The sequence below is a fragment of the Lagopus muta genome, chromosome 12 (genome assembly GCF_023343835.1).
Source record: "Lagopus muta isolate bLagMut1 chromosome 12, bLagMut1 primary, whole genome shotgun sequence".
Classification (NCBI taxonomy): Eukaryota; Metazoa; Chordata; class Aves; order Galliformes; family Phasianidae; genus Lagopus; species Lagopus muta.
In genome coordinates, this window is record NC_064444.1 from 9,559,658 (window position 1) to 9,572,526 (window position 12,869).

A 12,869-nucleotide genomic window follows, 5' to 3' on the forward strand; every position below is an offset into this window, starting at 1 on the left:
TTTGTAAAGCGTGTCTGTGGGCAGGTACACTAAATGGTTTTGAAGCTTTCTGTCCTGTCTGTACAGGGCATCCAGAAGCTGAAAAGATGCAGCTCTGTAGTCCACCCCTGCCAGCCATTTATTGTTCTGGTTTAATCATTCAAAGAGTGCTAAGCCATGACAGAAGAGTGAACAAACAGTTAAGAAGCAGCAGTAGCAGTCTCTTGCTGCCTGTTTTGACATGGAAAAAAAAGAAAAGAGAAGTTTCTAACCTTGTCATTGTTGGTCTTCTGAGAAGTTTTTTTCTTACTGCTACTCCCATTCTCGCAACTTAGATTTGTTTGAAGCTGGACAGAAAGACTGTGGAATAGGATTGCATTCTTTATGATCACAAAGCAGATGGCATTGCTTTTGGGAAAATCCCAGTAATACAAAGTCTGTAGTAGGAGTTTTTCCTATTATTTTTTATTATTTCTTAATAGCTCTTGCATTTTCATGTTACAATGTTTGTTTTTTTGCCTTTAGGACTGACCTCCACCAAGATCAAAATGCTACTGTTAGAAATGTCACCCAATCCAATTTGATATTTTAACTAAGGTAGAAACTTGACTGTTAATAGTTGATTTGTCAAAGGTAGCCTTTTTGAATAGATTAAGAGAAAGGAGAGGAAGCATTGCTTAGTAGTGGTGATCACTATTTCAGGACTGCACTGCTAATTCGAGCACTGACTCACTGTAGCCTTGGAAAGTTACAGTGCTTTTGTTCTAGAAAATACGAAGCAAAGAAAGCAGCCATTCTATTCTAATAGCAAACATCCATTTTATTGTAACACTGCCTGGAGAGGAAGAATCCAATGCTTTTGTTCTTTCTCTCTATGCTGCTAATAATTCTTACAAGAAAGTATTTCCAGTTGCTAGTTCAGCATCTTCCAACACTGCTTCCTCTATGTCTGGTTATCAAAATACCAAGAATGCAAAGGCTGCTTTTAGGCTGCCACTAAACGTATTGTTTTCTACCTTCATGTATGTGCAGAACGTTAGAAAAAGCAAAGCTATGTAGCTGAAGGTGAGTAAAAACGAAGTAGAAAAATAGACTGAAAGGGAAATACTATGTATCAAGTGTATGTGTATGTATAAAATCTGGTTCCAAAGAGGCTTGTTAGAACTAAACAAGTCTGAGCGAGAATTAATGGCCCACACCTGGGAAAAAGAGGTGAATACTCAGGCATCCAGGTTTAGTAACTGCCACACCTGTCCTATATTCCCAAAAGCATAAATGAGTTCTGCAAGGATTTAGATAGCTTAGCTTTTGAATGCACAGTGCCATGGCTCTTTTCCAAGGCATCATCAGTCACCGCATGAAAATCCCCACCCTTAATTACCAGGGCATTATTTGTCATGGGGCATGCTCTAATGAAGAACTTCACTTCATCTGTATGATATCAAGAAGAATAAATAGTTTGGGGGATGACTTCTACCCTGACTTTAAAATGGTTCTTTGCAACAAAACCATAAAGCAGCTTTCCAGAAAAATCGCTAAAATGAGAGAGGCATAACGCAGTGTTATCTTCAGTCCTGTGGTATTGGGTGAAGGAGGACCAAACTTCTTTCTTACCTATGGTTTTATTATTCCCTGCAACCTATATGATCTCTATGCCATAAAAAGCACAATGAGCAGCTGCCTGGAAAGAAAAAAGAAACTGAGAGTTTGGCACCTGGACGGGGAGAAGGGTTGTGGTCCTCCTGATTGTTCACCCTGTGTCACTTCTGCTCATTTAGATGAATAGACAGCTACCTACCTGTGCCTGTATGACAGAAAGTATGCAAGAGGGAGAAAAAATGAGAAAGTGTACTGCTGAGTACAGAATGTCTGTCATTGAGCTGCTGCTGCTAATATCTAGGAGAATTATGTGCTAGATTATCAGTGACTGGTATTTTTGTCAGGCAGGTCCAGCGTATCTCATATCCCCAGGAGAAAATAAAGAAAGTATGCAGTGTCACCATCCTTCCAGAAAGTCACTTCTCCCAGTTTGGTGAGTTAGCTGGCCTTTTCTTTTCCTATATCTTAAAAAGGAAGCAAGTTCAACTGAAACAGCGGGGCACAGCTCCCCACTCTTTGGCTGTGCAAACTAAGAAATCATTCTTAGAGAAACAAAGCAGTTACATTTACATGTGCAGGTACCTGGATATCTCTGTCACTCTGAATTTACCAGATACAGTCCAGCATTAGGTTTCTATTTAATATAAACACTGCAGCCAAAACTGTAGAAAAATCCCTCTTGGGTAACATGTCCCAGAACAACAATGTTGTTGGAGAAGGGCTCATCTGAGTTGTCTCCTCTTGACTGTAAGTAGATCAGATTTCCTTCTGATAGGCAGGAGAAGTTTTACATCCCTCCGTCACTGGCCTGTCCATCAAGGTCTGGTTTCTGTACCTCATCAGCCATGAAAACAAACTCAGCAAATCTTTATATAGGGAATAGTTCTTGATCTGATTTGTTTAAACATCATGTGGGGTTTTCCTACGTGATTTTTTTGGTCAGAGGACTTATACAGTTAAGATACTAATGGAAATTATTGGGAATCTTGCATGAGGAAAGAATTCAGGATCAACAATATTGCAATGGTGTTGGTGATTCGTAGGGGAATATCCTATGTGTGAAAAAAGTAGCATGCAAAGAAGAGTAGATGGAAATACAAAACACTTCAAAATACATTGAACCATATCTTGCAGATGTCCAGTGGTGCACGTGCACTGGCAGTTGACACTTAAATGCCAATAGTCACTTGGCAGAGACTGAAGCTTAAACCCTAAAGGGTCCCTGGAGACTATTTCCAAACATGCCCAGTTAGTTGCTGAATGGATGCATCATAAGGAGGACTTTACCAAAGTGTGCACAGTCACAGAATCACAGAATTGTAGGGGCTAGAAAGGACCTCGAGAGGTCATCGAGTCCAACCCCCTGCAAAGCAGGCAGCCTACAGCAGGCTGCACAGGTAGGCGTCCAGGCAGGACTTGAATATCTCCAGAAAAGGAGACTCCACAGCTCCTGTGGGCAGCCTGTCCCAGTGCTCTGTCACCCTGACCATGAAGAAAGTCACAGAAATCTTTACAGCTCAGCAGAGAATGTGATAACACTCATAATCATTTGCCCAGGCTTTTGAGGCCCTTCTTCAGAGTACAGGCATTACTTTGAAGTCACATACAGTTCCGATGGAAATGTGATTTGGCAGTTGGAGAAAAGGACTTTGTCTACCAGGAAATGAAATTGAAAAGTGCATTGCTTATGTGTACTTTTACCTTACATCATCTTTTTCCTCTTGCTACAAGCCCTTTGACACTGGGGGACTCTGCAGGTGGGACAGTACTAAGGATTGCAAAGCACATGCTCATGCTTTCCTTCCATTAAAAAAAAGTGAGGACAGGCTGAGAGCATATGTGTACTCCTAGGAGGGACACAAGCATGGGCAATCAGTCCAAGAGAGCTCCAGGCAGAAGAGACTGCCCTGCTTTGAACAAGTGGGATGTGCTGTGCTGGTGCTGTAAATTACAGGAAAGTCTTGGGCACAGATTTCAATGCTTGGAGCACAACAGGCTTATAACAAAGTATTTAATTTGCCTAAAAATTGTCCTGATGGGGGGACATTTATCAGTCAGTACTTTTTGACATCAACAGAGAATACTGCAGCACATTGTGAAGCAGTCTTTATGTCTCTGGATTTCATCATGTGAAGGGGCACCAGCTGTGGATATAAGTTGAATGGGGAGTTACAGGCAGCTCTGAGATGCTTCACATAATAGCAGCACTGGAGCTGAGCTGGGGGAAAGCTAAAAAGTATGCAAGCTTTTATTTAGTATTTGAGTGCTTTTAAAAAGATTTCTAGGTGGATTTTCAGTAGGCTTAAAATTTGATGTGTGCCGCATATTCTGCTACTCCATCAGCAGATGGATTTCCTGGCCTTGACCAAAATATGTAGACCCAAGGATTTACAAGTGTTTCAGTCCTATAAGGGAGACTGAATAGCTCCAAGCTCGTTGAGAAAAAGAGGCCAAGGGGCACTGGGGCAAAGTCTGGTTTCCTGAAGACTGAGTTTTCAGTTGATTTGTCAGGAGATTAGAGCTCCACCTCAAGCATTTCCCACCATTTGCAGAGTTAGCTTTTCTCACAAAATAGGCACCTATATTTGTCTTTCATGAAATGCAGGCACTGTGGAATCAGCTGCTGAGCCTGCAGCTCTGTGCAAGGAGCAGTTCTGGTGAGGACACCTATGGCATTCTCAAATAAATGCAATCAAGCACCTCAAACTTTTATCAGTGACATGCTGAGCTGGGTATCCAACATTTATTTCAGTTTATTAGTAAGGGAAAAAACTCATTCCGTGTAGTGAGGAGTCTGGAGACACTGCTGAAGATGCACACGATCTCTTGATGACTAAGTTGAACATGTGTGATTCATAAGGCTGACAGGGCTCTGCAGACATTGCGAGCGGGCAGAAACACAGTTCTGTACAGTGAAATCCAGTACTGTAGCACCTGACACACTTGGACATGTTGCATGAATTCTTTTTAGAACAACACAGTTCATATGGTGAATGTTTACCTGCTTTTAGAGAATACAGGACTTTTCTAAAATTGTATTATAAGGAATGTACTATTTATTCCAATAGTTATATATATAGTTTGCAACAAATTAGCATCTAGCTTAATTGCTTAGGCCTGAAAGAAGAATTTAGAGTGAATAATTTGGATTCCAAACACTTTTGCCCATTTTCTATGTTTAATTACAGCAGTAAAAGGGAAAAAAAGTCATACATTTTTTGCAATACGGGGACCTGTTTGGAAAACTGTTTTCTTTTCACTTAAACACAAGTAGTTTGTAAGGTCTTTCTGTCTGGAATTAGGTACCTCTCAGCCCTGGCCTCTTGCTAAATTAATGGTTTTGATTATACTTAGCTCCACTATTAAGTGTATGAATCAGTTGCACATGTAAGACACGTGGCATTGCTGGTGCTCCTAGTTGAAAAGCAGTGCCTTTTCAGCATTGTTTTATGGGCGTTTAGATATGAAAACTTCTTGCAAACAGCACCGTCACTATGTTTTTACTTTCTGAAATACTTTCACTAACAATAAAAAACATTTTTATGCTTCCTTAAAATGAATGAAAAACATGATGGCTTCCATCAGAAAGCCTCTATTCATATGAATTTTGTTAGTATTTATTTATTTAATAGCTACTTGAAGCACTCAGTATCTTGATGGATAATCACAAGGATTTGTTCGAAGCATTTTGAGGTAGCTAGCCTTGTTTTCCCTAAAATGCCCTTGCTGCCCCGAGTTCAGTTTCCAGATTTTTATGGGACTGTGACCCACTCAGGAGCAACCTACTGATCTTGGGACTGACCTGGCTTGTGATTAACTCTTATTGCACTTAAGATAAAGACATGTTTTGCATAAAGCATAAGATTCCCATTTGAACAGAAAATGTCAGTGTAAGGGTCTTGTGGAATTTGTGCAGTTGTGAGTAGTGTCTCATTTTGATTAAAGGGATTGCTCTGGTGAACGTGATTGTGTGTAACCTATCTTTCTGCAAAGGCTTGGAAGGCAGGGTAGATGTTATCTCAGCAGGTAGGAGTGCCGGCTGCTTTCACTGGATGCTTCAAGTGACCTTTGGAATCCCCGCAGGGAACGAAGGGCCATATCTCACATTGCCTTGCTGGCTGTCCCACCAGCATGCTGCATGGACAGTACTGAGGTGAAATCACTTTGCAGCAGGCTCTGCATGCCACACATGGGAAATTGAGCACCATATTTCAGCCTGTAAGTGAAAGCTGCCTCTTCAGTCACATCTTTGTGACTGAAGTCAACGAGTGCAACGAGTCAAAGAAGTTCTGATCCAGAAGTATCTCTGTTACTAGTTTGGAACTGATAACAGAACTGCAGTGATTGTCAAGCTGAGATTGCCTCTGCTTGCTTCCTTCCTCCATGCCTGTTGTTTCCTGTGTGCTTAGTGTTCCTTTGATCGTGGTTAGGACTCATTTGTGATGTCACCACGTCACTCTTGGAACTTTGTGAAGCTTCCTTGTGGGTCCCTCCCCTCTCAGTGCCTTTGACATTTTTCATTTAGTGGGGCAGCTCCTGCTTAGATTACTCATGCTTAGATTACTCATTAATCCCTGGGCTGCAGCAATATAATTGGAGAAGGCTGAGTGTAGCTCAACAGGGAGGTCAGACTTTCAGACAGCATCCGCACTGAGCAGTAAAGCTGCTTTCTGCTCGTATGGTCTCAAAGCTTTTTTAAACATCACATTTTAAAATCTGAGTCAAATGTGGTTCCAATCCTTTCTACCACTGAAGTCAGAGCTTCACGATATTAATGGCAGAAGGTTGCACGCACCAAAGGTGTGTGTTATATCCAATCCTCGTGCTGCTCTCATCCATCTGAAATCTGCCAGTCAGCAATGTGTCTGTCCATGGCAGGACAACATGGGTCTTTCATATCCATTCTACACTACAGAATTTAAGTTTGTGCCAGATCATTCCTCCAATTTAATTTATATTCCTGTAACAGTGTCACCTAGAAGGGAACAAAGTTGATTTAAAGAACAAGAACACAGACAAGTCAGCGTGTGTCAGGGACTCCATTCTGTAACAATGTCTCTCATACTAAAGTACATAATTAAGAAATGGCACAACTTTTTTTGAGCCAAAGTTCTGTACATAGCTCATGCAGGCACTTGACATCTAAGTTAAATGCCTGAAGTTGGTGTCCTGTGTACAGAGAGAGGAGGAAGCTGGGGTCTGTTTGTCTGGGTTTGTCAGGAGTTTAAATCTCCTTCTTTTATTATTATGTCCCGGACAATGCAATGTACTAACAGGTAAAATCTTCAGAGAGATTTTGAGAACTTTCTGCCCCTTAAAGCAGAGCTGGGATCTGAGTTTGGATGATGGCACTCATTGCCCTGTTACTGTTCTGCTGCAGCATGTGTCTGTTAGCTCAGGTCCATGCCAGTTCTGACTCAGGGCTGTGAGGCTTCCATTCAGTGCACAGGAGCTAGGAAAGGTAGGAGCCATATTTCCTATATGCTCCATTAAGCATTCAGTGGCAAAAATAAGAAAGAAAAGAATGGCATTTTCTTGGCAATTTACTTCAACATAATAGTGTTAATTTTTTTTTTTTTTATTTTACTTTTTAAAGAAAAAAATATCAGGAAAATATGTGAAAAAGAAAGCATTTCATGTGAGGGAAGTGGTGGTCAAATTTTTGCATGCTCACTGTTTGTGATGTTAGCACAGGACATGTGGGAGAAGATATGCTGAGCTTGACTACTCATTTCTTGTGTGGCCTTGGCAAATCGTTCCCTCTTCCAGCTCTGTAGCTGAGAAATAGAGCAACAGTGCTGCTCCACCTCCCAGTGAGATGCAACCATGGATGAATAAAGGATCCTGAGCTATCGATGATAGAAACCACTGAAGTTTGTAAGGTAGACAAAAGATTAGAAAGTTAAATTCAGGAGGGAAAGGAAGGAAGGATGTTGTTTAGTGTGAGGTAGAAGAGTAGAGAGAGAATGAGCGACTTGTGGGTAGGCCAAGTACTGAGTAATGTGGTAACTGATGTGTATCAGTAAGAGAACTGTAAATGTGATTTGGTGAATTCTTGAGATAAAGGTGGTGCTGTGGTAATGCAGAAGAGACCACTGCAGTGAGATGAGGTGCAGTGCTGTCACATCCTCCTTTTCTGTGTCTGTGGCATTTGAGCTGTATTCTGGAGGGGACAGAACTAAATCTGGTATCTGTAAGGCATTCAGAATATTCTTGGGCACCACAAATGTGGTCACTGAAATACAATCCTGATTGTAAAAGGGAAACTAACCATTTAATGGCTCACTAACTGCGTACAAAATATGAGCAGGTTTCACAGCCCGGCTGTACATGGTTACAGGTGACAGGTAGGAAAGGACAGGCTATGAGCCACAAGTGGATGGAAGCAGGCAGCAGGCAGGCTGATTGAGTGAAGAGATGCTCCCAGGCATCTAGCATGGTAATTGCAGCGGTGCTGAGCTCTTGGGAGAGGAGCTAGAAGTTAGCTGAGCACAAGGACAGCAAGGGTTGAGGACACTGCCACAGAGACTGTGAGGATATGATATGGAAAGGGAAATGACATGGAAAGGGAACAGGAAGGTTAGCATGGATTTGATTTCATCCACCTTGGAGTTGCAAACGCTCTTCCTCCAAAGAAGAAGAGCTGTAGTAATTAAGCCACCTGGCACTGAACCAAACTCTGCACATACAATGGTCATCAGTCCCCAGCTGCTGTTGCCAGGTGAAAGGAAGGCCCTGGCTGACTTGTGCTGCATACTGCTCTACTGACCTGTGAGGCTTCAGCATGTACAGCCTTCTCTGAAAATTGTCATGTGTGGCAGCCTTTCCATGTGCAGGTCATGTTTTCCCTCTCTAGGGCAGAAAACAGAGGAGAAGGATGAAGTTTGTGTTTCATTGCACCTCGAGAAGTAAAGGCAGTAAATTGGCAGCTCCTCATCACATACAAAAGTGCTGCCCATCCCTGCCTGCTCCCCTGGTGCACCTGTGGCACAGAGCTGTCTCCAGCTGAGGGCTGTGCCCCATTCCTGCCCTGCTGCCCCCAGTGCACACCCTGGCCCTGCTTTTTTTCCTCTGTCAGGAACAGAGGAGGGGCTGGCACTGGTGTCAGGAGGTTTGCATGCCATCAGAACATTCTGGAGCTTTGTCAGTAGCAGTGACATGTTCTCAGTTAACAAAGTAGTAAAATAAACTTAAAGAGACCTTTTGGTTCTTTACTGGGCTGCCACATGCCAGGTTCTGTGTGCAGTTCCATGCTGCTGGATCAGAGCAGAGCACTGTGCCTGCACCCTGCAGACGGTGCAGGGGCTGCGGGAAACATTCAGAGCAGCCACTTTTGTGGTGCAATTAAAAACAGTCCCAAAATTCACTTCAAAATTCAGCAAGGATATTTAATTCCTCCATCGCTGTGATTTTCTCTTGTTTCCTTTCCTACCAACAGAAACCAGTACGGCCAACTTTGTGTGATGGCTCTCAGCAGTGCTCAGGGTTTTGGAGTGCTTTCCCAGCCCTCCCTGGTGCGATCTGCTGTGCGATGGAAGAACAGCACCCTCAAGAGTTGACGGCCGTGCTGCTCCAGGGCTCCACAGCACTGGGCGGGCACCCTTCCTCCTTTTGTTAACAAACACACTGGCACATGTGGCCGAGGCAACGAGACATAAACGTTTCTTTTGCCATCACATGTGAAGTGTTTGGCATCGGTCGGTTTGGGTGTGGAAATCTGTGCCTGTCCGAGGGATGGCAGCTGCTGAGCATGGCATTTGCCTTAGGAGAAGAGGCATTCAAAAAAGAATTGCCCTACTTATTTAAGTCTGGGAAACTTGTTTTATACCATCTTAAAAGAATTTGAACAGGAATTAATATTTTTGTGCAAAAAGAGATTATTTAAAAGTACTTCACTGAGATAAAAGGGGTCTGTGTAAAAAATACTGAGCAAACCAGTCCTTAAATTGCGGGGACTTGTTTGTTAATTACAGTAATTAGGAATGGAATCTGATCCTAAACTTTCTGATTTGCTTTGAATTTCTCTTGATGTGTGGTTAGACCTTAATTTTCAGAATGATTCTAAAATGTGAGACTACAGAGGCATCAGTATTGTTGCTCAGTGTCAAAGTGAGTTCTGTTCTCCCACTGCTGCTGCAGTTCGGACCTTTTGCTGTGCATGGCCGGTTCCTGCCCGCCACCTTCAGAGCGCAGTGTGGCTGCAGGAAGCTCAGCATTGCCAGCACTGGCTGCTGGGCCAGCTGGGTCCTACGGCATCAGCAAGCCTGGGTCGGCATCTGCCCCTCTCCTGCAAATGGGTTTGCTGGGACAGAGCCTGCAAGATCTGCACGGCCAGATGTGGCAGGGTTGCCCAGAGAGGATGTTGGGTCTTTGCTTTCTTCCATAGAGATATTCAAGACCCCGTGGACACCGAGCAGTGTGACCTGCTGTACGGAACCTGTGTAGCAGGGGTTGGACTCCATGATCTCTTCAGGTCCCTCCCAGCCTCTGTGGTTCTGTGATTCTGTGATTTCTGCCCACGCTGAAGCATTTCTGACACAGGATAGGGGATTTTCCTCTCTATCATAACTTTGGAGTTCTTCTTCCATATGGGTGCTTTGCTTGATCAGGCAGTGCGTATCCTTTCTACCCAATGTTACGTGCTGAAACCAATGTATATCATAATTTCAGAAGACACCATATATAAAAAGCAGTTAGGATTTTTTTTTCTGTTGACACTGAAAGATGAAAGGTACGCTCACAGAATCATAGAATCTGTGTGTTCTGCGTTCTTTATGAACATCTCCCACCAAACACACTCTCCTGTAAGGACAGCTCAGTGCAGAAGGCTGTGCTGGCTGCTGGCCTCGTGCCTGCGTGGAGAGCAGAGGTTCATGTGCGTGACCCCAAACGTGGCTTTTGGTTCGTGGTGGGTTTGTTCCTAAGGCTTTGCCAGTCACTATGAATTGCAAGGAATTCTGAGCAAGCAATTTGATATCATTAGCTTCTGGTTCATTCAGCCATCCAGGACTAAGAAATGCAGCAATTCTTTCTGTAGCCATAGATACATTGGGGTTTTCTCTGCCGATCTCCCTCTCGCCATTGTCTGCACCTGCTTCACCGGCCGCGGTGCGTCCTTCCATCCCCTGTGCTGCTTTCTGAGCAACCGGGGCAAGCGGATCTAGGCGCCGGAGGTACGGCCGGGTGGGGAGGCGGCAGTTCCGTGCCCATAATCCGTCCCGGGCAGGGAACGCGGGCTCCTCGGGCCGCGGCTCTCCCACCGGCTGCCCAGAGGGGACTCGGAGCTGAGCCCGGCGTTTCGCCTTCCGAGCGGCACGCTGCCGCACTCCCGGGGTTTATCTTGGGAGCCGGTCCGTGCTCGACACAGCCCGAGATTGCGGTGTTTGCATTTGGGGAAATCCGTCATTAAATTTACCTGCCCGATTCGCGTCCCGGGACGGGACGGAGGGACAGCCCCGCGCGTTCATCCCCTCCACCGCCAGCGTACGGTGGAAGCCATGGATCAGCGGCAGCGCGTCCCGGCCCGGCACTGCCCCCGGCCCCGTCCCGCAGCGCGGAGCCCCGCAGCCCCGCCCCACCGGGCGCGCTCCCGGCCGGGTCCTAGCGCCGCTCGGGGCCGCGCTCCGCGGGTCCCCACGGGGCTCAGCTGATGAACCTCGCGCGTCGAACCGGGCCAAGCTCCGGTAGCTCCGCTGGGACGGTGCCTCGGGCCACAGGGGCGGGCCCAGCGTCCCGTCCGGCCCAGCGTCCGCGAGTTCGCGCGCGATGGTAAACTTCGGGGCCATTCCCGGTGGCACGGGACCGGGCGCTCCGGGCTCCGAGCCCCCAGAGCTCAGCGGGCGGGCGGGCGGAGTGCAGGGCCCCGCGCGGGGCTCGGTGAGAGCAGAGCTCCCGGGGGAGGGCGGACGGCCGGGCCGGGGCGCTAAGACCCGGGGCGCGGTGGTCAGAGGTTCCCAGCAGGACACTAGAGGGCGATCCCCGGCCCTGCTGCGGGGGTGTATATATACGGCACGCAGGACCGAGGCAACCCACTAGGAACAGGGCAAGGCAGGCAGGCGGCGAGCGGGGCTCGGGCGGGCTGGGGCGGGGGACGGGCTCCGGGCGCGCCGAGCGGAGCCGCGCCGAGCCGGGGGAGCGCGGGGTGCTGCGGGCTTGGCAGAGCCGCCGCCGCCCCGTCCGAACCCTGGATTGCCGGAGCCCTTCACCATGCCCGGCAGGCTGTAGGTGCTTCATGGAGCAAGCCAACTTCTACGAGGTCGATTCCCGGCCCCCGATGAGCAGCGGCCAGCACCACCAGCTCCAGACTCCCCTGCCCGGCAGCGCCTACGGCTACAGAGAGGCTCCCTCGGCGGCGGCACCTGCTGCGGGCGGCGCGGAGCTCGGCGACATCTGCGAGAACGAGCACTCCATCGACATCAGCGCCTACATCGACCCCGCCGCCTTCAACGACGAGTTCCTGGCCGACCTCTTCCAGCACAGCAAGCAGCAGGAGAAGCACAAGGCCGTCCTGGCCGGGGATTTCGATTTCCACGGCATGCACGGGGCCGGCGCGGCCGCCTCGGCGCCGGGGCACCACCCGCAGCAGCAGCCGCTGTTCGGCTGCGCGGCCGGCTACATGGACGGCAAGCTCGACCCGCTCTACGAGCGCATCGCCGCGCCGGGGCTGCGGCCGCTGGTCATCAAGCAGGAGCCCCGCGAGGAGGAGGAGGTGAAGGCGGCGGCCCTGGCGGCCCTCTACCCGCACCCGCAGCAGCACCCATCCCACCTGCAGTACCAGATCGCCCACTGCGCGCAGACCACCGTGCACCTGCAGCCCGGGCACCCCACGCCGCCCCCCACACCCGTGCCCAGCCCGCACCACCCGCACCATCCGCACCCCCCGGGCGCGCTGCCCGCCGCCCCCGGTGCCCTCAAGATGATGCCCGCCGATCACCGCGGCAAATCCAAAAAGACAGTGGACAAGAACAGCAACGAGTACCGCGTGCGCCGGGAGCGCAACAACATCGCGGTGCGCAAGAGCCGGGACAAGGCCAAGCAGCGCAACGTGGAGACGCAGCAGAAGGTGCTGGAGCTCACCACCGATAACGAGCGGCTGCGGAAGCGGGTGGAGCAGCTCAGCCGGGAGCTGGAGACTCTTCGGGGCATCTTCAGGCAGCTGCCCGAAAGCTCGCTGGTGAAGGCCATGGGCAGCTGTGCCTAGCCGGGCCCTTCCGCTGCTCCGTGCGCTCCGAGCGGTGCCGGAGCGGGCTCAGATTGCGGGGGGTGGGCTTTTTTTTTTTGCTTTTTTTTTT

At 48.0% G+C, this 12,869-nt stretch overlaps 1 protein-coding gene across 1 annotated transcript; it reads left to right on the plus strand.

Moving 5' to 3' along the window:
- The first annotated feature begins 11,178 nt into the window (after positions 1-11,178).
- On the plus strand, positions 11,179-12,869 carry CEBPA (CCAAT enhancer binding protein alpha). Its single transcript, XM_048958688.1, has one exon. It carries the CDS (start codon positions 11,810-11,812, stop codon positions 12,776-12,778), a length of 969 nt encoding a protein of 322 aa, XP_048814645.1. The 5' UTR covers positions 11,179-11,809; the 3' UTR covers positions 12,779-12,869.